Below are 24,946 nucleotides of genomic sequence, written 5' to 3'. Positions count from 1 at the left end.
CGCGCTGGGGCTCTGTGCCCACTCAAGAAGGGAGAGCAGCCCAGAGCCCCAAAGACTAACTATTACATCTTTCCCCAGAAGAGGGCAACAACAGATAAGTGTCTAAATATTTAATTTTGAAATAAAAGTTGGTATTAACTATACTAATTTACCTGTAAAACTGTGATCCAGATCTGCTCCACTGAAGAATTATAAAACAATTTCACATTCAATCTGCCAAAATCTCTTTCATCTCCTGAGAGAGTAATCGTATCTGAATTGTAAACAAGACAAAAATGTTTCAAAATTTCATGTAATCTTTTAAATTCAATTTTATGAGCACAACTGAAAAATGCCAACAATTATTTTTTAAGGTTTCCAATTTAGTAAGGCAAAAATCATACTTCTATGTTTTATTAAAGTACAAGAGGTGAAATAAACCATATAACTACAAAATATAAAATTTTACCCAAACTGCAGTGTGGAAAATTTTAGTTAAAGCTTTAACAAACTATCTCAAATAATGTTTATATGACTTTAGTACGGTATGCTTCTAGAACTTTCTTCATTCATCTACTTTAAAACAAATGTACAAAGATGTTTAATAGCTTCACTTTTTAAAAACTGATTCATTCATGCCTGAACACTGAAAAATAACCATCTGATCTGAGTATCTATATACAGATAATACTGTCAATATAGATATAATCATGTAGAATTTTTTTTACTGATCATGTTCACTTTCAAATTACTAATGAGTATAAAAATGTAATATTATATTCCTTACCCAGGCTTCTGTTACTCCCCTGAGAATTTTTTCTTGAAGATGTACTACTGGGTACACTAGACAACGAATCATGTCTCTACAAATAAAATCTTTTAGTTAGAAATTACATATCAAACTGTAAGGATTCAGATACTTATGCCCCAATACCTGCCCCATCAAACTGCATGCTAATCATTTTGACAATGTTACTGGTCAGAATTTTCACTTTTAGACAATTAAAGAGAAAAATAAGTTTTCTCTGTGTGTTATCAGGAAAATTTTAAACATCTTACGAAAAAATATACTATAATGTCTCTGCTGGTTTTGGTTTGGTTTTATAATAAAGAGAAAGAGATTATTTCTTAAATTCTATACAGAAACATTAATGACAATTAGAATATGTTTGGAAATGCCCAGTTACCTAAAAACCTATAAAACAGCATATTAAACAATGGTCTCTCTAGTAGAAATAAAAACTCAGGCTCCACCATAGGGCTGCTGAATCAAAAATTCTGGGCAGCAAGGGATGGCAATCTGTATTTTAACAAGCTCTCCAAATAATTCTGATGCATGGTCAAGAATTGTTGCTATAAAGAATTAATTCTGCAAGAAATTGACTGAGAATTTTTATTAAGGATGATTTAGAATACATTTCCATTGTATAAACCACAAGTATGTATGTGTGTATATATGTATACACACACACACACACACACACACACACATACAAGCCCACAAGTGTATATAAAAACATTTACACAAAATTTACTTTCATTTACAGGAATACAGATAATTTGTCATGCTACTTTGCTTATCTCTATCTTCTAATTTTAAATAGTCATAGTTTATTTGCATTAAAAATGAAAACTTTTTTGAAAGTATCAAAAATTTTCTCCCTGGCTTTAGCCATACATGCTCGTAATTCCAGCTACCAGGAGAATTGCAAGTTTGAGGCTGACCTGGACAATCTAGCAAGAACCTGCCTCAAAATAAAATTTTAAAAAGGGGCGAAGATATAGCTCAGTGGTAGAGTGACTGCCTAGCATGCATAAGACCCTAGGTTTAATCCTCAGTACCACAAAATACAAAAACAAAGTAACTCAAAAATAGGATACTGTATTAATATAAGTGAATAAAGTTCCCCACCTTTATAGGAATGTTAATTTTTAAAAAAAATTTTAATATTTATTTTTCAGTTTTCGGTGGACACAACATCTTTGTATATGGTGCAGAGGATCGAACCTGGGCCACACGCATGCCAGGCGAGCGCACTACCGCTTGTGCCACATCCCCAGCCCAGGAATGTTAATTTTTAATAAAAACATTAAGGAAAGTTGATAAGTATTTTAATTATACTATTTAAAATTCCAACTGCCTCAAGATTCCTTAAGTGCATACCAACTGAGAGAAAATTCACACAAAAAAAGAACAAAAGAAAAATACTGTCTTTCATTAGTCAACTGGGAACTTCCCAAAGTAATGCATATGGGAAATGTATTTATTGTCCAAATATTAGAATAGCTATATCCACAAAAAGCATGTTATTCTAATGTTGATTTATGCATTTCTGAATTTTTAATTTGAAATAATTATCACATATTAAAAAATTATATAACTATTTTACCTGGATGAATCTCTGAGATGAACTTGTAAGATCAAACATAGATTTGCTTAGGCCAGGGGAACCAGGAAGTTTGCTGGTCCTTAGGTCACAAACTACACAGGGAAAAGAAAGAAGTGCTTATTTTTATAACAAGGAAAATGAAACACTGGAATTCTACTTAATTATTATAAACTAAATCTCTATAGAAATACTTTGTGAAAATTATGTGCAGATCTATATAAGAAATGAAGCCTTTTGATGAGATCTAAAACATTTATTTTTCATTATTTTATTTTGTTTGAAATAGAAATCAAACAACACATTTCCATATCCATATCAAAATGGATTTTTGTTCACGTTTCCCAATCCTCAATCTGAGAAGACTATCTAAGAGGATAGGATGTAAGTACTTTGTGTTATATGTACTTCAACTATTTAATGAGCACTTATCACATTTAAAAAGAAATCAATTTTGAATCTTATGTGCTCCTGTCTTTTTAGTGTCCTTCGTAACCTGAAAGGGCCTTGAAGAAAGGAACTCGGTAAACCAACCCTATGCTATATTCTAGTACGGTGGGGAACAGTTCCTTCAGTAAATATTTCTTCCTTTTTTTCAGTACCCCACCCTGAATCTAGTGGCAGAGAAAGCTAGATATATCATCATCCTACAAAACAATGGGGATTTATGAATTAGAAACACACATGGTAGTCTATAATTGGAATAGTTTCAAATATGAAAGTATAAAAATGTTATAGTTATTTAAGTATTTCTATTCTCTTTGTTTCTATTTCTAATTACATCATACATTTTTAAACTCGTCATTCTGACTAGAACACAAAAGAAAAAACTTGTAAATATCTGTTGTAGAGTTTGGATAGAAGGTACATAAATTAATAAAAATAATCTAAAAATAACTTTCAAAAAGGAAAAATTAATTAAAATTTGTAACTACCAATAGACACAATACATCAATCTTTCAGTTTTTAAATTAATTATAACAACAGAGAGAAATCATGCTGTTTATCATAACACTTGTGAAGCCTGCTTTTCTCTTATTTAAAAATTATTTTTAATAATAAGAATCATATCATCCAGGTCTCAGATTTAATTTGATTGCTAAATTTGCTAAGGAGACACACAGAAGAAAAGCACAAAAGACTTTTCAGACCTGATCCATACAGTCTTGTTGCTTCTGAATGAGGAGGAAAACGCCGACTCAAATCAGGTGAAAAGTGCTGATACATATAGAAAGGGTTGTACACATCATAGCTGGGCCCATGCTGGGCCGAACTGGAAAGTTCCACCTTTCGATCTCCAAAAGATGCTCTGGCAGATCCTGAAAAAAGCATTTCTAATGTTTTACAACATCGTCTCCTTGGTCCAACAGATGGTACACTCAAGACAAAGGAAAAAAATGTTATATTTCAAGTAATACTAAATTACATGCCTTTGATATCTTTAAAAAATGAGCACACATTTATGAAGTTCTAACTACATCAACTATTGTGCAAGGGAATAGTCAGGAATCTTGCTCTTAAGACAGTTTAGCAAATTTCTGGCATTTTCTCTTTGACCTAGAGACAATTCTGTATTTTGTGATCTGAGTTTCTTTTTATTTTTCTTCTAACATATAGAACATCTTTGAAATGGAAAAAAAAAATCTTGGAGATACACCCTCTTCAAGAAGATACAGAACATTTATAAAACTTGACTACATGCTGAGATAAACTTACAGCTCTTAAATTTGAAAGGACTGAACTCATATAAAGTATGTTTTCTTACCACATGCAATTAAGTTAGAAATTAAATAACAAGATGATGAATAAAAATATTTATATGGAAACAGTAGGATTACGAATAAGCAAAAAAGATAATCTTTAAGAAAAAAAATATTTTCTCTATGGGGTTGTAATAATAGAATATTGGGAGCTGGGGTTGTGGGTCAGAGGTAAAGCGTTTACCTAGCACATGCAAGGCCCTGGGTTCAATCCTTAGCACTACCTAAAAATAAACAGATAAAATAAAGGTATTGTGTCCAACTAAATCTAAAAAATAAATATTAAAAAAAGAATAGAATATTGGCACAGTGACAGGAAAATAGATCAGTGAAACAGAATAAAAGGTCCTGAAAGAGATACTCATTTTTTGAGTGTATACACTTGATTTATAACTGAGGTAGCCCTGCAGAGCAGTGGGGAAAGGATGGTCTTTTCTCTAAAGTATTAAGACAACTCAATATTGATATGGAAAAAACTATAAGCCTTCTTTCAACCAAATATATTGACAAAAATTAATTCCCTGGGGCTTGTAGATCTAAATTAAGTGCCAAGGGCAAGCAAGTAAAGCTTCTGTACTTGTTAATTTGTAATTTTTTCACAAACTTAGGACAGGGAAATACTACTTAAATGGAACACAGAACATATTAACCATAAATGTATTCAGCTATACTAAAAGTCAAAATTTCCATTTGTCAAAAGACTAAGAGAATACAAAGGTAACCCACAGAGTGGGAGATCTCATAACTGGCAAGAGCTTATATCCAGAACATATGAGGAACTCCTATAAATCAGTACAAAAATGATAGACAGACCTCAATATAAATTGGCTTATGACCTAAACAGGCAACAACAGAAGAGGTCAACAACCTCATTAATAATGAAAGAAATATGAGTTTAAACCCCATTGAAATATTACCACACAACAGTATAGCTGAAACTAAAAATATTACCAAGAGCAAACACTGACAAGAAGCAATGTAAACAACTGTACTTTGCTGGTGTGAATGTAATTGATCCAATCACCGTGAATAATAGTTTGGCAGTTACTACTAAAGCTGAAGATATTTATACTCAATGACCCAATAATGTCATTGTAGACATATATACAACAGAAATTTCTATGTGTACACCAAGAGACATGTACAAGAATTTATAAATATCATTATCTCTACTAGCCAAAAATTGAAAAAGAACCTCAAATGTAAATAACAGTAAAACAGATAAAAAGTAGTATATACCTGCTACATAAAAATACCTTCTAATATTCTATACAAAAAATACCATATATTATGCTATTTAGAATAAATTGTAATGTACATTTACATACAGATATGAAAACAAATTAAAACTAACAATGTGAAAGAATCTCACAATGTTGAATGAAAAACATAAACAAAAGAATATATACTAATATCATTTTGTTTAAATATAGGTCAGAACACAGAAAAAAATTAAACCTCTATTTAAGGGATATGTGCTTAATTGTTAAGAAGAAAAACTAGAAAATTATAATGATTATGTAAAAACTAAAAATAAAATCACCAGATAATCCAACTATCCTACTCCTAGGTATATATCTGAAGGAAATGAAGTCAGCATACAAAAGACACCTGCATACCCATGTTTACTGAGGCACTATTCACAACAGCCAATATATGGAATCAGTCTATGGACCATCAACAGACAAATGGATAAAGAAAATGTGGTACATACACACAGTAATTATTAAGGCATAAAAAGAATAAAATCCTGTCACTTGAAGGAAAATAAGCCAGACCAGAAAGGCAAATATTACATGTTTACATGTGGAAACTCAAAACATAATATTAAATTATAAAAAGATGACCAGAAAGTAGAGAAGTAACTATGAGGAGCTGGGAAGAGAGTCTGAGGGAGTAGGGAGAAAGGGCAGGGTGAGAGAGGACACACCAGAGGGTGAATGTAATCCTTGCACTAATTCATTAGGCTTCTCTCTAGGCATGCATGAAAATGTCACAGCAAAACCCATTAATTTGTATGATTAATAAGTGTTCATAAAAATGCAACTCTGATACCCTGGGTGACTGTCAGGAAGGGGACAGGGAGGCTTTTGGGTTGCTAGTGATACTCTATTTACCTTGTGCTGTCTGCAGATGTTTTGCTTCCTTTAATAACTTACTATACTATGTGTTTCTGTTTTGTGCATTAGCCTATGTGTGTATGATATCTCACAATTTAAAAATTTCTTAAGGTTAATGATCATTTTAGGAATAAAATATAGACATAAAATGAAGTTTTTCAAAGGTTTATTTTACTGTCATCTTTTAATTCTTTTTGTCCCACTTAAAATGAAACACACGGAAACTGGTATTTTCTGAATTTAGCTAAATATAAAATAAGTGATTTTGCATAGAGTTAGGAAGAGAAAAATAAAATACGGAATATGAAGTAGGATTTTATCCTCATCCTGGTTCAAATATCTATTACAACCAAGTATATCTAGCACATGGGAGAGAAGCCTAATGAATTGTGATGTCAGATTCATTACCTATATATCTTATAAACAGACACTGAGATCATTTAGCACACAAACAATATTACAAATCTTTATAGTAACCCAAGTAGCCTGATCATTAGGAAGAAATCCTTCAAATACAAGAAATCCTACAGTAGTAGCACCAAGATGATTTACTAGCTTAAAAAGCTACACTTAAAAAAGAATACAGTATTCTCATTTCATTTTTCTCACTAGAGAAATTCAATTTTTCCCTGAGATAGTATAGAATTTCTCTCAATTTACTAAAGAATAAAACTAAATGTAAAGTTACATGATTGCTCATCCTTCTCAAAAGCCTATTTAAAATTCTTTAAATTTAAAATGCATATTCTTAATGGCTAGGTAAGTAGATATGTGAAAAAACAGAACAGCGCAATGTTAATAGTAATTTTTTTATGAAGGCAGTAAGGTACAGCTATAAATCACACATATTATCAAGAATGAAATCCTGTCACTTGAAGGAAAATAAGTCAGACCAGAAATTATTCCATATACAAAAAAACTTCAAATATACTTGAATTATAATTTTAGTTGCTATTGATAGGGGTCTACCTTCTCAAAACTTTGTCCTCCGTCTCAGGCCATCACTTGAACATGCACACATGCACACCTACACACATAAGACTTAGGTTCCAAGAATACTTCTTGAATCTAAGTAAATAAAGTAATTTTCTGGGCTGTGGTTGTGCCTCAGTGGTACAGCACTTGTCTAGGATACATGAGGCAGTGGGTTCAATCCTCACACCACATAAAAATAAATAACTAAAATAATTGTGTTCATCTACAATTAAAAAAATTTTTAAAGAGTAATTTTCTCTTCAATATATAAAAATTAGATAGTTTTACTACATCCTCAATGAACCTACAATTTAAGAGTTAATTTTTCACTCATTCAACTCAAAATGCAATTTGTTTTCTAGTGAGTGCAATGAGAAAAACAAAGAAAAGCCATAACATAAAATACCTTGTGTGTCTCAGAATACAGAATGTATTAAACAATCATGGTACACCCATATGATGAAATACTATGGAGTCATTAAAAAGCAATGGATAAGCCAGGCATGGAGGTACATGCCTATAATCCCAGCATCTCCAGAGGTTGAAGTAGGAGGAGTGTGAGTTCAAAGTCAGCCTTAGTAACTTAGTGAGGTCCTGAGTAATTCAGCAAAACCGTGTCTCTAAATAAATTATCAAAAAGGGTTGGGGATGTGGCTCAGTGATAAAGCACTTCTGAGTCCAATCCCTGGTACCAAAAATAAATAAATAAAAACACTGAATAAGAAAACATGTTCACCATGTATAATGTGAATAAATGATTATGAGATTACTTGCACAGTCTGATCCTAATGTTGTTAACGAGTATGAAATAAAGCAATAAGATCTATTGAGCAGGATATCCTGTGAGCAAGAACTTTTTTTAAAGTTTGTTCTTTTAGTTATGCATGATAGTAGAAAAACTATTTTTGAGAGATACTAGATATGCACTGGGTTCATCTTTCCTTCTTTCCAAAAACAAAAAAACAAAAACTACTCCTACCAGACCCAACTCTCCTATAGATAACAACAAATTATCTAGACAAAACAAAATCCCTAAAGGCACTGAAGAATAAAGAACAGTAGTGCAGATTCTGGACACCAGTTGACTCTTGAAAAAAAGGTAAGGGCCTAAAGTGAGTTATCTGTTTTGATAACTTTAAGCCTGAGTATAGGCCAAAAGTGACACCACACGGGATATGTAAAACTCCAACAGCAAATGCATAGAAAAATCAGAAAGCAGAATTCCAGGCAACCAGAGCTGCTGGAAAGAAAGGTGGGAATCCTGGAAAGGAGAGAGTTCCAAATTTTATAAAGGAAGTCTGCTCAAATATCTGACTGATCCATGAATCACCATACAAGGTTGCTGCCAAGACAGAATTTGCAGTCTACATTTAACCGTGTTACATATCTGATGGAAGGGAGGGACAAAGGAAGGAAAAATGGGGGCAGGAGAGGAGGGAAAGAGAATTTCTCAAATTAATGTAACTAAATCTAGAGTATCTACAACATAACATTCAATGTCCAGAATATAATTCAAAATTATTCCATATACAAAGAAACTGGAAAATGTTAACTCATTTTCAAGAAAAAAGGCAAGTCACAGAAGCCAAATCTTGATGATGTTAAAGTTAGCAAAGATTTTAAAGCTTAAAGACATAAAATAGGCTTGAAGTAATATAAAAATAGAAAATTGTGTGAGACACATAAAAAAATAAGAAAAAGAAGCAAATATAAATTCTAAAATTGAAAATGCACACCTCAAATAAAACATTCACTAAATAGGCTGAACAGCAGAATGGCGATTACAGAAGTAAAAGACTGTGAACTTGAAAAGAGAACACCATTACCCAAACTAATGAAGAAAAAGGAAAAAAATATGATTAGAAAAAATGAAGAGTCTCAGAGAGCCATAGAACATTATCAAAACTCAAAATGTGTGTAATTGGAATCTCAGAAGATGGAAAGAGGATAGGGCAGAAAAAAAAATAGTGACAGGAATTTGGAATATACTGTTGTACATACTCTTCAATATTCAATAAACATACATAAAATTCAGCACATATACACTTGGGAAGCTCACAGTCTATAAGATTCATGTCAAAAGAAGAAACTGTAAACAGATTACTAAACTTTTTTGAGTATTTAGAGGGAAGCATATTGATGTCTTCAATTTACTCTAAAATGCATTCCCCATCCCTCACCAAAAAAAAAAAAAAAAAAAAAAGCGGGGGATTAATAATGTGTAGAAGACCAGGTAGGTGAATAGACATGTGATAATAACAAGTACTGAAAATGCTAATATGAGAATTTATGTGGTAAACACACAGGTAGGTACTCACTGTTAAGTTCTTCCAACTTTTCTGTAAGTTTAAAATTTTTCTAATAAAAATTTGAGGGGGAAAAGTCACTGGTGGAGTTTTAGTGGAATAATACAAATTATTTTTAAAAGTTACATATTGTTTCATCCTATCTTCATTAGTTCCTGGCCTCTACAACATAAGCCAAATATTAGCCAATGAATCTATCTTATTCAGGTAGCTACTTAGTCTGGGAGACAGACTGGTGAAGAAACAAGGGAAGGAAAAAGGACTACCTGGCTGTTTCCTTATTTCTCATTGTACCAATTTTTAGAAAGTGGTAGATGAGAAACTACTTGTTTTTATGTTTACTGATCAAATACAGAATAATTCCTTTATTTTTTATTTCTAGATATGTGAAAGATTACTGAGATGTATGTTATTCTTATTTTAAAACACCAAATCTATATACAAATGCATTACATGTGATCAGATTTCATACTGGGACCCTTCAAACACACTACACATTCAGTTCTTCTACAGAAAGAGCAAAACACATAAAAACAAAATATATAATTTTAATATAAATTTTGTATTAAAGATAAAAGAGTAAAATAACATCAATGACAGTATTTAAAATGCTGTATGTTAAGTTTTAAATCCTGCTATTTTATTATTTACCTTCAAGTTCTTCCAGATGAGAAGGAGTTCCTTGTGCCCTGGGCTGAATATAAGATAACTTGAACTTAGGCACCACAAATGGTACTTCTTTGCCATGAGAGGGTATTTTGGAAAGCAAATAATCCTCAGTACAGCCAACCTGAGGCTTTACAGAAACAGAAGTCAACGGAGGTATACAGATAGTGGTAGTCTGACTATTTGAGACTGCTGCTTTACTGTCTCTTTCCACAGAAACTGCATATAAAAGAAAAAAGAAAGGTAGAAAAAAAGTCACAAATATGAATCATATTACATATAATAATCTAAACCTAGAAATTTCTGACACATAAACTACTCTTAGGTCCTATAAGCACTTCCAGAATCTATGTTAATTTTGAGGGAAGTCTAGTAATTAATACACTATTGCTAAAGTACATTATCACATCATAATGGTTAAAAGTAGTTTTTAAAGATTCATTCCTAATAAAGTTCATTGATGAAAAATAAGTTTATTTTGTAGTTGATTTCATAACTCTTTCAAGTGAAAATCTAGTCATTTAAAAATGGGTTTCATGGGAGGCGAAGGGAAGGGGCAGTGGGTTAGCAATGATGGTGGAATGTAATGGGCATCATTATCCAAAGTACACGTATGAAGACATAAATTGATATGAACATACTTTATATACAATAAAAGGTATAAAAATTGTGCTCTATATGTGTAATATGAATTGTAATGCATTCTGCTGTCATTTATTTTAAAAATCAATTAAAAATTAAATAAATAAAAAATAAAAATGGGTTTCATTGTGGCATATTTATACATGCAAATAACATACTTTAAAATCAAGAATCAATAAATGAGATGGATTCAAACCAAAAAGCTTCTTCACAGCAAAGGAAACAATCAATAATGTGAAGGGAGAGCCTATAGAATGAGAGAAAATCCTTACCACATGCACCTCAGATAGAGAATTAATCTCCAGGATATATAAAAAAACCTAACACCAAAAAAACCCAAATAACCCAATCAATAAATGGGATAAGGAACTGAACAGACACTTTACAGAAGAAGAAAGGCAACTGATCAACAAACATATGAAAAAATGTTCATCATCTGTAGCAATTAGAGAAATGCAAATCAAATCTACTCTAAGATTTCATCTCACTACAGTCAGAATGACAATTTTCAAGAACACAAGCAACAATAAATTTTGGTGAGGATGTAGGGGAAAAGGTACATTCATACATTGCTGGTGGGACTGCAAATTGGTGTAGCCACTAAGGAAAGCAGTATGGAGATTCCTCAGAAAACCTGGAATGGAACCACCTTTGACCCAGTTATCCCACTCCTTGGTCTATACCCAAAGGATTCAAATTCAGCATACTACAGTGATGCAGGCACATCAATGTTTATAGCAGCTCAATTCACAATAGTTAAATTATGGAACCAACCTAGATGCCTTAAAATGGATGAATGGATAAAGAAAATGTGGTATATGTACAGAATGGAATATTACTCAGCCTTAAATAAGAATGAAATTATGAGCTTTGCAGGTAAATGGAGGGAGCTGGAGAATATCATGCTAAGTGAAATAAGCCAACCCCAAAGAACCAAAGGTGGAATATTTTCTCTGACATACAGATGCTAACTCACAATAAGAGGGGCAGGGATGGAGTAGGGTGGGGGCAGCTAGACAAGAAAAGGGGTACTTTCAATTAGACAGAAGGGAGTGAAGGGAGGGGAGCGGGTATGAGAGTAGGAAAGGTAGAATGAATTGGACATTATGGCCCTATGTGCATGTATGATTACACTACTGGTGTAGAAGAATAAGTTATACTCCATTTATGTATGATGTGTCAAAATGCTTTCTACTGTCATGTGTAACTATTTGCAACAAATAAAAAGAAAAAAATAGCATACTTTGATCATATTCACTCCCTCCCCCACATCCTCATTACCCTCTATTACCTCTCCTCTCCCTATCCCATCCCCTTCCTCTTTCTGATTAGTTTCATGTTTTCCCTAACCCTAGATTCCACATTAGAAAAAATGTGACACCTGTCTGACTTTTTTCAATTAACTTTATGACCTACAATTCCACCCATTTTCCTGCAAATGATATTTCATTCTTATTTATGGCTGAATAATATTCCATTGTGTATATGTAAGGACCTAGGCTGATTCCATGATTTGGCTATTTTGAATTGTGCCATGATAAACATGGGTATGCAGGTATCTCTACTGTATGCTGACCTAATTCCTTTGGATTTATACCCAGGAATGGTTTAGCTAGATCATATATTTGGTTTATTTTTCATTTCTTGAGGAACCTCTCCATACTGATTTCCATAGTAGCTGTACTAATTTAGATTCCCACCAACAGTGTATAAGGATTCATTTCCTACCTCTTCACCTGTAATTTATTGCTTTTTGTATTCTTGATGACAACCATTCTGACTTGGGTGAAAGAGAACCTTAATGTAGTTTTGATTTGCATTTGATTTGCTAAAGATGATGAACATTTTTTCATATTACTGGCCATTCACGCTTCTTTTGAAAAGTATCTGCTCAGCTCATCTGCCTGTATTTTGATTGCGTTGTTTGTTTTTTAGTGTTCAGTTTCTCAGTTCTATATATATTCTAGATATTAATCCTCTGTCAGAGCAGTAGTTTGCAAAGATTTTCTCCCATTTTGTAGACTCTTTACTCTTCAACAAAGCAATTTTGTTGTTAATGCTACTGGTTAACATGAGTTTCAAATACATAAAGCAATATTGAGAAGCCAAAGGTATCCAAGTCTACACACATCTCCACCGAAACACATAAAATGCATGCTGACTCTAGCTTGTATGACCCATTTTATCCATTCTGATTCCTAAACTGCAAAACTAAGATAGGCAGGTAAGCAAGTAAGCAACACTAGAGTTCATCTTTATATTTTGTATTATTTGCAGAATAAATGAAAGTACAACACTGTAGTGTAGGAACTTATGTAATGTTTTCATGTAAAAAAGAAGCCCTCTATTATGTATTGGATATTGTTTAAATATATCTCCCAAGGATTTACGTGTTGAAGTTTAATCCCCACTGTGATATATTAAGAGGGTGGAAACTTAATCCAACTATATGTTTAGAACTGGGGCCTTTGGGAGGTAATAAGGATTAGATAAGGTCATCAAGTAGAATCCCCAAGACTGAATGTTGATGGCTTTTAAAAGGGAAAGGGATCCAGGTGCAATGGTGCATATCTATAATCCCAGCAGCTTGAGAGGCTGAGGCAGGAGGATCTGGAGTTCAAAGCCAGTCTCTGCAAAAGTGAGGCATTGAGCAACTCAGTGAGACCCTGTCTCTAAATAAAATACAAAATAGGGCTGGGGATATGGCTCAGTGGTAAAGCATCCCTAAGTTCAATCTCTGGCACCTTCACCAAAAAATAAAATAAAATACAAGGGAAAGAGATCAGGATACACATGTTCAATTCCTGTATCTTGCTATGTGAGACCCTGCACCATCTTCAATTCTGCCAGCAAGAAGGCCATCACCAGATACAGCCCCTTGACATTGGTCTTCCAGAACCATGAGCCAAAATAAATCTCTTTTTGTTAAAACTTCCCCAGTCTACAGTACCAAGTGTTATGGGCACCAGAAGATAGACTAATACACCTTCATACTCAAATATACTAGGGTACTAGGAAGCTCTGCCCTAGACTAAAAAATATCAGAAAGAATCAGAGAAAAATAAAGTCCCAATCAGAACCCTGAAGAGACAAGGAAACCATGCATTTGAAAGGGAAATCTCCAGCAGTCCTTGATAAATGTAGGTCATGATAAAGTTATCGGTATTTCACCCATGGATCATTCATTCATATAAAGCATTTTAAATGTACTATTCATAAATTAGAAATTTTCTTTATTTATACTGAAACATTTATCAGAGCATGTTGTCCCCCAAACACCTTCTCTCCCTGCCTTTGCTTACATCATTCCATCCATCCATCAGTGTTCAACTGTCCCATTCTCTTACTTCCTCTTACTTCTGCTCAGCTTGTAAAATGCTGTTCAGGCTTCTGTGGCAAATGTCATCTTCTTTATGGTGACGTCCAGGTTATCATCTCCTAGGTTGAATCCACCTCTCTCCCCAGTACGTTTCAGTATACCTGGGGTTCTGGAAATCTTCCTACTGTGCCTTCTCATTTTGCTTCCCCCACAAAGTTAGGAAACACTCCCAATTTGTCTCATTCTCCACAATGCCATAAATAAGGCACTAAATAAATGTTTACTGAAATCAAAACAAAATAAAACTCACACTTGTGCTTTTCTGTTTCACCATGGAAACATCCTCTACAGCAACTCTTTATAAATTCTGCTGCCATTACATTCAATTTCCAATGTCCCTCAAAAGATAGAAACTTCCAATTTTAATATGAACCTGGTGGTAGAATAGAAAGCAAGTTAAAATTATCATGCTTAATGCCATTAGATATCATTAAATAAATCATAATATCTATTTTTATAAGACATAATGAGGGCTTCAAAGTAAAAATATTTACAAGGATGATAGATTTTTTTGTTCCCATATATAATTTTATATAATCTAGGAGTCTTTAAAAATTATTAAAATGGTATGCTTAAAAATTATTAAATGAACAATGTCTATATTAAAATCTGACAAAGAAAAATTCTATTCTCAATTTTCTCTTATATGTGATATGCCTAAAACTATGTTCAAGAAAAATTTGAAAGAAAACATAGTGCTATGTCATTAAAAAGTATGAAAAAAATTCACTTTCCCCACATCCATTTTTTTGTAATTCAAAATCCCTATAACTGGGGCCAATAAACAAATAGCTATATAATTTATGTTATTTGAATCCTTAGAATTAAAAGTATATCTTAAACACACACACTCTCTCTCTCTCTCTCTCTCTCTCTCACACACACACACACACACACACACACCATAAATAAAGTATAGTGCAAATAAAAGGAATCTGTTTTATATGTACTAGGAACATAAAATTGTATAAGGACTTCACATCCAATTTCCCACCTTAGTTTCAAGGTCTTTGTTTCAAATACATTCTCTTAATTTATGCCTACTTACTCCAAACGTTTTTTTTTAGTGAGAAATTTTAAACATATGCAAAAAATACAGGATAACAAAACTCAAATCACCCAAATAAAACAATTACCAACTCATGAAAATATTGATTTCATCTCTGTCTCCCAACTTACCTGGTAATGTCCTTTGGGTTATTTTGAAATAAATTCCAATCATATAATTTCATCCATAAGTACTTAATTAGTAATCTAAGAAATGTAGCAGAAGGATTCAGAGGGTAACTTCAAGAGGCTCTCACCAGCTGAAGATGGATCACTTCAAGCATTAAAACAAACAGTATTTGTAACATCAAATATTTCTAAAAGGTATGTACTTGTTTTAAATATATACATTTCTTAAAAATATTTCAAGAAATATTTCACCATATATAGTTATAAGCATATATATATCCATAATGGCATTATCACATATCAAAAATTTAACAGTAGCAACTACTCATTTTTTTGTAATTCAAAATCCCTATAAGTGGGGCCAATAAACAAATAACTATATAATTTATTTTATTTGAATCCTTAGAATTAAAAGTATATCTTAAACACACATATATATTAAGTATATCTTAAAATCCTTTTATGATTTCAATCCTTTAATAGTTGCTTTGTTGAAATTGAGACAAAAATGTGGACTGTTTCATCTTTTGCTATTAGAAACAATGCCACAGGGGCTGGGGTTGTAGCTCAGTGGTACAGCACATGCCTAGCATGGGTGGGGCACTGGGTTCGATCCTCAGCACCACATAAAAATAAATCAATAAATAAAATAAAGATATTGTGTCTGCCTACAACTAAAAAAAATTTTTTAAAAAGAAACAACGCCTCAGTATCTCTGTACACACATATTTCTCAATATATACCTATATAAGATCATAAATACATGTGTGTGTGTGTGTGTGTGTGTGTGTATATATATAAATAAAATATACACACATACACCAGGTCAAAGAGTATATATGTGTAATTTTACTTGTATTGCTACATTTCCCTGTGAAACTGAATCATTTTGTATTCCCCATGTATGAGAACACCTGTTTCTGTCACCAACAAAATATGTTGTCCGAATGCTGGACTTTTGCCATTATGTTAAGGAAGGGATCATTTTGTATTGTTTTAATTTGCATCTATCTTATTATAAGTGATGTGGGCATCTTTTCATATAAAGTTAGTTTATATTTGTTTCTATGAATTTTCGGTTCATATATCTTGCTCATCTTCTCATTTTAGAAGTTCTTTATATATTTCAGAGATTAACTCACTATCCACCATATAAGTGGCAAAAAAATTTTCAGTTTTTACTTTATTGTGTTTTCTGCTATGCAAAGGTGTGTATGTATACAACCACACTACATACTTATACACAAACATACTGAGTTTGCATTCAGTGTGTACATTGGTTGTATACATATACACACATACAGATTGAATATTCCTCATCTGAAATGCTTGGTACTGTAAGTATTTAGGAATTCAGGATTTGGGGTTTGTATGTCTGACTATTAGATTTTGGAATATTTGTAAATATATAATATTTGGAAATATATTGGAAATGGAAACCAAGTCTAAATATGGAATTCATTTATATTTAATATATACACTTTATATACCCGAAAGTAATTCTGAGCATGAAACACCTTCATAATATGGAATTTTCTACTTGTAGTGTCATGCTGGTCCTCAAAAAGTTTATATAAACATATACAAAGTTACATAGAAACACATACACAAACACACATGCAGCATACTCTCCTATGTTTTTCTTTTTTGCTTCTGGATTGAGTCACAGTAAACTTTTCTCCATATATAGATCATAAGTAATTTACCTATGTTTTATTCTAGTACTTAATATGTTATTATTTTCTATATGGACATTGTGGTATACAATATGAAAAATGGATCCAAACCTATATTTTCCCAATTGGTTATTCCAATTTTCCCAATTGGTTAAAATCTTTTGCATTTCTATTTTTTATGTATCATAAACACCACATATTTAAAAATATCATATTTTCTTCCCTTTACCATAACACTAAATTTCCATATGCACTTGGGTTGGTCTCTGTATTTTCTATTCAATTTGTCTATCCATTGTTGTACCAATATCACATTATTTCAATTTTAAAGGCTTAAAAGGCTAGCCACCCTTTCTGCTTTACACTTTCTTTGCAATATGTCTGGATTATTTATTATAGAGGAAAAATATAATACTTTCAAACTAATAAATTATTTTAGAAAAACTGACATCCTAAGGATATTGCCTTCCTACCCAGAACAAAATTATCTCTTTACATTTGCTCATGTCTATTTTGGTACCTTTGGGAGTTTTTATAGTTATCCTCATACAAAGTCTTAATGCCTGTGTAATTTACTTAGTTATTATAAGTTACATTTTTTTCATTACATCTTGTAACTTATTTTCATTTTTAAGTGTATACATTTTCAAAAGCTCTGTTTAGCCCCAATGTTTTGGAAGAATCATTCCTTAACTACTCAGATCTAATTTTCTTTCTCATTTCTAAATGTCTAGTGTACTTTAAAATAAAAGAGTTTAATATTTTTCTTGATATTTCATGAGCTGTTGTTCTATCTAGCTGTTATTCTATTTATATTCTGCTAAAATATAAACTGTTCAGAAACAACATTGTACTTTCTCTTCAGAACTCAAGCCTATTAGGGACTGAGGTTGTAATTCAGTGGTAGAGCACTTGCCTAGCAAGGCACTGGTTTGATCCTCAGCACCACATAAAAATAAATAAAGGTATAAAAAATAACATTAAAAAAATACTCAACTTACTATTGAGAATATAGTTGGGACTCATCAACTCTAATAGATAAGAAAACATATTTCACCTCCTTTAAAAACACTAACATACTCATCAAACTTCCTTTCTATTCTCAAATACTTAACGTTAATCATGAGATGAATGTAGGAGGACTGATTAAAAATGATTGGTACTCCTAAAGGAAAAATCCTCAGAGTTGATGACCTGGAATCACCTAAAATGAGGTAGGAAAGATGGGGAAAAGACATAGAAAGGGAGACAAGTTTATATGAATAAAAGAAATCTGATTAAAATGTACATCCAGGGCTGGAGTTGTGGCTCAGTGGTAGAGCACTAGCCTGGCATGTGTGAGTCCATGGGTTCAATCATCAGCACTGCATATAAATGAATAAATAAAATAAAAGATCCATTTACAACTAAAAAAATATTTTTTTAAAAAAAATATACACCCAGGAATACACTGAAGAAAAATGATTTAAAATATTTGTACATAGACAAAATAGAACAACTGGGACCTCCCACCCGAGAAACAAACAAAATGTATGAAACATCAATATTCAAAACACTGGCTTAGGCAACAAACAACAAAGAAACAGGAAACATGGTAAGCCCTACACTTTACTACCTTGAAGGGAGTTTCCAGTCCTTGATAAAGGAAAAGTTACCCAGATTCTCTGAATATGTAGCTGAATTCCACTGTAGTCAGAGAACTCTCAATATGACTCCAATATTTTAAAATTTTGAAACTTGCTTTGAGGCATAATATATGATCAAATTTGATAAATATCCCATGTACATTTACAATTTTGAGGCACAGTGTTCTATGCATGTCAATTAAATTGCTAGTCATGTTAAAATCTTTCATATTTCTATTTTTCTATTTGTTCTGTAGGTACTAAAAAACATGTGGTTAAAATGAAAACTCCAACTCTGACTATGGATATATTTACTTCTCCTTTAGTTCTATCAGAATTGTTTTACGTATTTTTGAGAGTAATTTATTAGGTACATACAAGCTCATTAAATAATATTCCTCTTAGTTTCTACTAATACTTCTAGCCTTAAAGTTGGCTTTGTCTACTATAGCCATCACAGATTTCTTTCAGTTAACTTGCATGTTATGTTCTTTCCAGCATTTTCTTTTCAATTTGTGTTATATTCCAGTTGTTTTTATAAACAACACATAGTTGGACTGTTATATTTCCATTCTAACAATCTTTACATTTTATTTGTATTTAGTCCACTCATATAAATTTAAAACTGCCTTAACTTATTAGACATGCTCTTAGCCTAAAATTGATTTTGTCTGATAGTGATATAGCTATGCAGCTTTCTTTTGAATAGTTTTATGTGGTATATCTTTTCCCTTATGTTTACAGTTTTCAGTTTATAAGTCTTTACATATTTTAGATATGTCTCTTATAAATAGCATTAAGCTGAGGTAGTTTAGCCCAGATGGACAATCTTTATATTTTATCTGGAGTACTTGATTCCATTTACAAATATTTAAGGTAACTGACGTACGTGAGTTTAGCCTTATGCTTTTTTATCTTGAGCTTTTTCCTTGTCCTAATGGTCCTCTGTTTATTTTTCTTTCCTGTCATGTCTTCCTTTAGACTGACTGAGGGTTTATGATCTTTTTTCTTCTTCTTCTAATAGATTGGTTATTGTATTACTTTTTTTCTCTTTCCCATCCTTTATTAATATCATTTTTTGTATTGCTTTTATATTGATATTGTAAGAAAATACCACAAACCACAAACTCAGTGTCTTAAAGTAAGACAAACTTTACTTAAAAATGGTTTAGTATACTTATTTTAATAATCTATGACTGGTAATTCAAACTTTCGTAGGTATATTTCTAATTATCAATTGTTTCTGCTGATTGTTGCTAGGCGTCTTATTTCTTTTTTGCACTTGGTTTTCACTGACCATGAAACTTTCCTGGTAACTTTTCTAAGCCAAAAATTAAAGTATACTCCTCTGGAGAATATAAGTATTTGCTTACCAGATCATTTAAATTCACACTTTGACAAATAACCCCATTAAAAATGGGCTAACAGGGCTGGAGTTGTGACTCAGTGGTAGGACACTTGCCTAGCATGTGTGAGGCACTGGGTTTGATCCTCAGCACCACATTAAAATAAATAAATAAGGTATTGTGTCCACCTATAACTCTTATATATATATGTGTGTGTGTGTGTGTGTGTGTGTGTGTGTGTGTGTATGTGTGTGTGTGTGGTGTGTGAATATATATATACACACACCACACACACACATATTTAAAATGGGCAACCAATTTGAACAGACATTTCTCCAAAGGCAACAGACAAATGACCAATAAACATGAAAAGGGGCTCAACATATCTATTAGGGAAATGCAAATCAAAACTATAACAACATACCACTTCACACAGTTGTACAATTATCACTATCTAATTCAAGAGTTATCATTATCTAATTGAAAAATGGTCTCATTACTCCCCAAAAGAAACTTTGTACCTGTTTGTAGTAACTTTTCTTCCAGCCTCTGGCAACCACTATTTTACCTCATTTCTGATTTGCCTACTCCGGACATTTCATATATATCATACAATATGGTCTTTTTCTGTCTTGCTTCCTTCACTTATCTTCAAGTTTTCAAGGTTTATCCCGTGTTGTAGCATGAATCAGTACTTCATTCTCTTTTATGGTTGAATAATATTCCACTGTACGGACAAACATATATCACATTTTGTTTTTCCATCATCAGTTGACGGATAGTTGGGTTGCTTATGAACTTTTTGTATTCAAGTTTTTGCATAAAAGTATGTTTTCCATTCTTATAGATATATTAAACCAGGAATGGAATTCCTGGGTAACATAGTAACCTTATGACTTTATGTGAACTTTTTTCTTTTTGTGTGAAGTTTTTGAGGAACTGCCAAAGTTTTGTACAAAGAAGCTACACTACTTTACATTCCTACCAGCAATGTAGGAGGGTTTCATTTATTTTTTGTCTTTTGGCTTGTGCAATTATCATACTGAGTCTGTACTCAGTGTTTATATTGCTTGTATATATAAACACACATACAGATTGAGTATCCCTTATCTGAAATGCTTGGTATTTAGGATTTCTTTTTAATGTTTGCAAATATATAATGAAATATACTGGGGATGGAAACCAAGTCTAAACATGAAATTCATTTGTTTCATATGCATATAATATTGTATAAAAAGTCATAGAAATAATGTAATTTCATTTATATAGCACTGCAAATAGGCAAAACTAAACAACACCTTGTTTAGGAATACATATGTATATGGCAAAAGTACAGAGAAAAGCAAGGAAAATGGAAAGAAAGATATAATCAGAGAGGAATGCATAGGGCAGCTTCAAAAATATTGGTTATAGGGCTGAGGTTGTGGCTCAGTGGAAGAGTGCTTTCGAGGACTGGGTTCGATCCTCATCACCACATAAAAATAAATAAATAAAATAAAGTTAGCTACAACTAAAAAAAATATTGGTTATATATTATTTCTTAAGCATGAGAAGCACACAGGTATTTATTTTAAATCTATAAATGTGCCAAGAGTAGTATTTTGTAAATATTAAGTACTTTCTGAATTAAAAATTAAACATTCATAATCTCATCACCTTGAGATGAGATTTAAAGGAGGTAAATACACCTAAATGATATGATTTCTTTCACTATTTTATTTACTCTTTCTTACAGCTTTATTGAGGTTAAATTGACCTACAATAAATTGTACATATATACAATAAAAACATATAATTAAATGAGTAATATAAGTATATATTGGTGACAGCATCATCTAGAATTTGGGGGGCTATATGTTGGAGAATATTTTATGCATGTTTTACTTTAGTAGATCCTGTCAAAGAATTTTCAAAATGATTGCACCAATTTACACTCCCACCAGTACAACATGAGAATTCCAGTTATTCTGCGTCCTCTTTAACACTTGGTAGTCAGACTTTTCCAATTTAACCATTCTTTTCATATTCTAAGGAATATATTCAAAATAAGTGTCTGAATTCTAGCGTAACAACTAAAATCACTTTCAGTGAAACATAGAGAAGCTTTTATCTAAGTGCATTTCCCCTTGCATAATAATTGAAGCAAAAGCCCTAACGTATGCCTCCATTCTGATTTAGTCAAAATATAAGATTTTCAGAAGATTCATTGAGGTATACGTGAAGGAGTCAAATGACTTAAAAACAAGTTGGGAGTATCAAACCACTGGAATTCAGGTAAAATATAGTCCAACACAGTTCATACTTGGAACTTCAACAGTAACAACACTTGAACTGAATACACAAAATAGTATTCACACAACTAAAATAGTATTCATAATTTGGATGGGGGAGATGAAATACTTTATTATGAACAGTACTATTCAGCATGCTCAGCTACTTGTTCTCAGTTTTGCTACTTAAACCATGAAAAGCAATGCCGAGAGGATTCACTTTAACATAAAGATATTTAAGTCCTTTATATTCTTTCCAATTTGACTATAAATGCCTCTCTTAAAACCATGATGTCATTTCTCTGTTGTTTCTCAAAATACGGATCTACACTCACAATCTTTTTATCCTTTATTCACATCTCAAATTCATTCATATTGACCCTTACCATTTCACTGTTTGCTAGGGTTAGTGGCCCCTTCCTAACTACCAACATCAACAGGCAAACTTCCTGACTGCTCTGACTGGTGTGACTCCCAAATAAGCTTTTCTTCTCATTAAAATTCTCTCCTCCTGGCTTCTAGGGCCTCACCTGGTACTACTATTCCTTCTCCCTTCAGATTGCCCGTCAGCCTCCTTGGTTGTCACTGTCACTTAAACATTAGTGTTTTCCATCCTTGGTCTTTCTCTCTTCTTATCCTGTATTTATTTGAATGATTTCTCACCCTTTTACAGGATTAATTACCACAAATCCACTACTGCTTCCAAAGTCTACAACTCTGAGTCAGACTGCAGAAAAACCTGATGCCAATAAATCTAACTGCCAACTGGACAGGATTGCCAGATGTCCTACACAAATCTTAAACTCATTTTCTCATTGTATATTACTGTCTCAATTTATTAGTTTTATTCATGTGTGCACAATTATAATTCAAGTGACGCAAATAAAATTCAAGACATACTTTTAAAACTTTTTCTTGCAAGGTTAAAAAAAGAATTTTTTTCTTGAGGCTTTTCCCCTAAGTTATGAAGGCAACTCATATTCATTAGCAAAAACCACAAAATAAAGAAGAGATTTTAAAAACTTGCCTCAAATCCTGGCTCTTAAAGGTAAGCAATATTAACATTTTTTTTCCAGAAAAAGTAATTTTTAACCAAGATGCAGTTATATATCAAAATATTAAAGTGATAAACAGAGTTCTGTTAACCTTGTTTGGAAAACAAGGTCAGTATTTACACAGGCTGTTTTTTAACATTATTAATCAAGAAAATTTAAAAAAAAAACCAACACTTTATACGTGTAGTGAAAATCGGAATAATATTTTAACTACAAAAGCAATCCTTTTACATGCTTTATTTTAAACTCAAAGGAATCAGTGTTTGGCTTGGCAACCAGCTTGCCCAAACGCAGATGTTATCAGGGCGCAACACCCCACAATGCCACCCTTCTGTCTTCCCGTACCACAGCAGGGAAAAAAGAAAAAGGTGCAAGCGGCAGAAGTCGCAGCTTCACCTTGCTGGGGGGGGCAGTGGCTTGCAAACGCCAAGGGAAAGTCACATTCTGACACCTTCGCAGTTTCTCGAAGTTCCCAGACCCGCCCGGGAAGGGAGCCCGCCCGGGCCAACGAGCGCAGCGCGACGCGGCCGTCGCCTGGGGCTGGGGTCGCGGCCTGTGGCCGGGGGTCCCGGCCGCGATGCCCCCCGCCGGCCGAAGCCGTCCCCCAGGCCTCGGCGAGACAGGCGTCGAGAGGAAGAAGGAAAAGGCCCAGGCAAAGAGCCGTCGCAAACAGGGGCCCCGCGAGTCCCGGGGCCCGGGGGGTGAGGCCGCCCCCTCAAGCCCCGCGACCCGGTGCCGACGGGTGGAGGCCGCGCGGCCGGCCCGCAGAGCGCACCTGCCAGCGCCTTCCCTCCCGCCAGGCCCCGCGCACTCCGCACGCGTCGCCCGCCGCTTACCTGCTGCCGGCGGCCGGCGCTCTGCCCGCGCCACTCGGGGAACTGCTACCCCGAGCACCTCTCGCGGCCGCGCCCCGAAACCCCGCCCCTCAGGGCCGCCGCCGCCTCCCCGCGCCCCAGTCCCCCGACCCCCAGCAGACCCGCCCCACCTCACCCCTGAGGGCTGCCGGCCTCCCCTCAGGTTTCCCCGCCCTCCCTGGGTCGCCACGCCCCGCCACGCCCCTCCCCTCCCTGGTCGCCCCGCCCCTCCCTGGTCGCCCCGCCCCTCGGAGGTGAGCTTGGAGGTGCGCCCGAAGGGGCCGAGTGAAAGGGGCCGCTCGACAGCCTACCTGAGGTGGGCTGCTCTGGCGTCCTGCACTCTGCCGTTCCACCTGGCGGCTTTTAGTTGTCCCCTCTGGAAAGATCTTAAATCCAAGTCAGGCAGAGCTTGGGGTGTGTAGAAGGATCAGAAAGGAAACAGGAGCTGGAAAGGGAACCGAGGGAAAACACTGGCCTGGTGTACTTGTCGCGGGAGGAAGGAGCAGTCTTTTCTTGCCAGAGACGTTTCCGCCCTCTTCTTGAAGAAGCCTAGAAGTTGTCTTGTGTTGTCACTTGACAGTATTTTTACGAAAAATCTATAAAGTCTTTGAGAAGCAGCCCGTGCCTCTTCACTTTTGTTACTTTATATCCGCTACTGCCTGGCCACTTGTGGGTGTCTGGGCAGAAACGTTAAATGTGTCCACAAGAGCACCTTGCACCTCCCATTACA

General features: G+C 34.0%; 1 protein-coding gene across 1 annotated transcript in view; it reads right to left on the bottom strand.

Moving 5' to 3' along the window:
- The window catches only part of Tc2n (tandem C2 domains, nuclear), a 38,565-nt gene extending 14,326 nt beyond the window's left edge, over window positions 1-24,239 (bottom strand). Inside the window, exons 1-8 of the mRNA XM_077799921.1 lie at window positions 24,199-24,239; window positions 15,394-15,535; window positions 14,465-14,587; window positions 10,179-10,412; window positions 3,518-3,685; window positions 2,370-2,461; window positions 767-842; window positions 153-253 (exon numbers count right to left, since the gene is read on the bottom strand). Of these exons, the coding sequence (XP_077656047.1) occupies window positions 153-253; window positions 767-842; window positions 2,370-2,461; window positions 3,518-3,685; window positions 10,179-10,412; window positions 14,465-14,531 (738 nt within the window). The 5' untranslated portion in view covers window positions 14,532-14,587; window positions 15,394-15,535; window positions 24,199-24,239. The remainder of the gene's footprint in view (window positions 1-152; window positions 254-766; window positions 843-2,369; window positions 2,462-3,517; window positions 3,686-10,178; window positions 10,413-14,464; window positions 14,588-15,393; window positions 15,536-24,198) is intronic.
- Window positions 24,240-24,946: the final 707 nt, after the last annotated feature.

The sequence above is a fragment of the Urocitellus parryii genome, chromosome 6, assembly GCF_045843805.1.
Source record: "Urocitellus parryii isolate mUroPar1 chromosome 6, mUroPar1.hap1, whole genome shotgun sequence".
NCBI classification, from domain to species: Eukaryota; Metazoa; Chordata; class Mammalia; order Rodentia; family Sciuridae; genus Urocitellus; species Urocitellus parryii.
The sequence above is the reverse complement of the archived record's forward strand: the minus strand, read 5'-3'. Positions and strand labels throughout refer to the sequence as shown.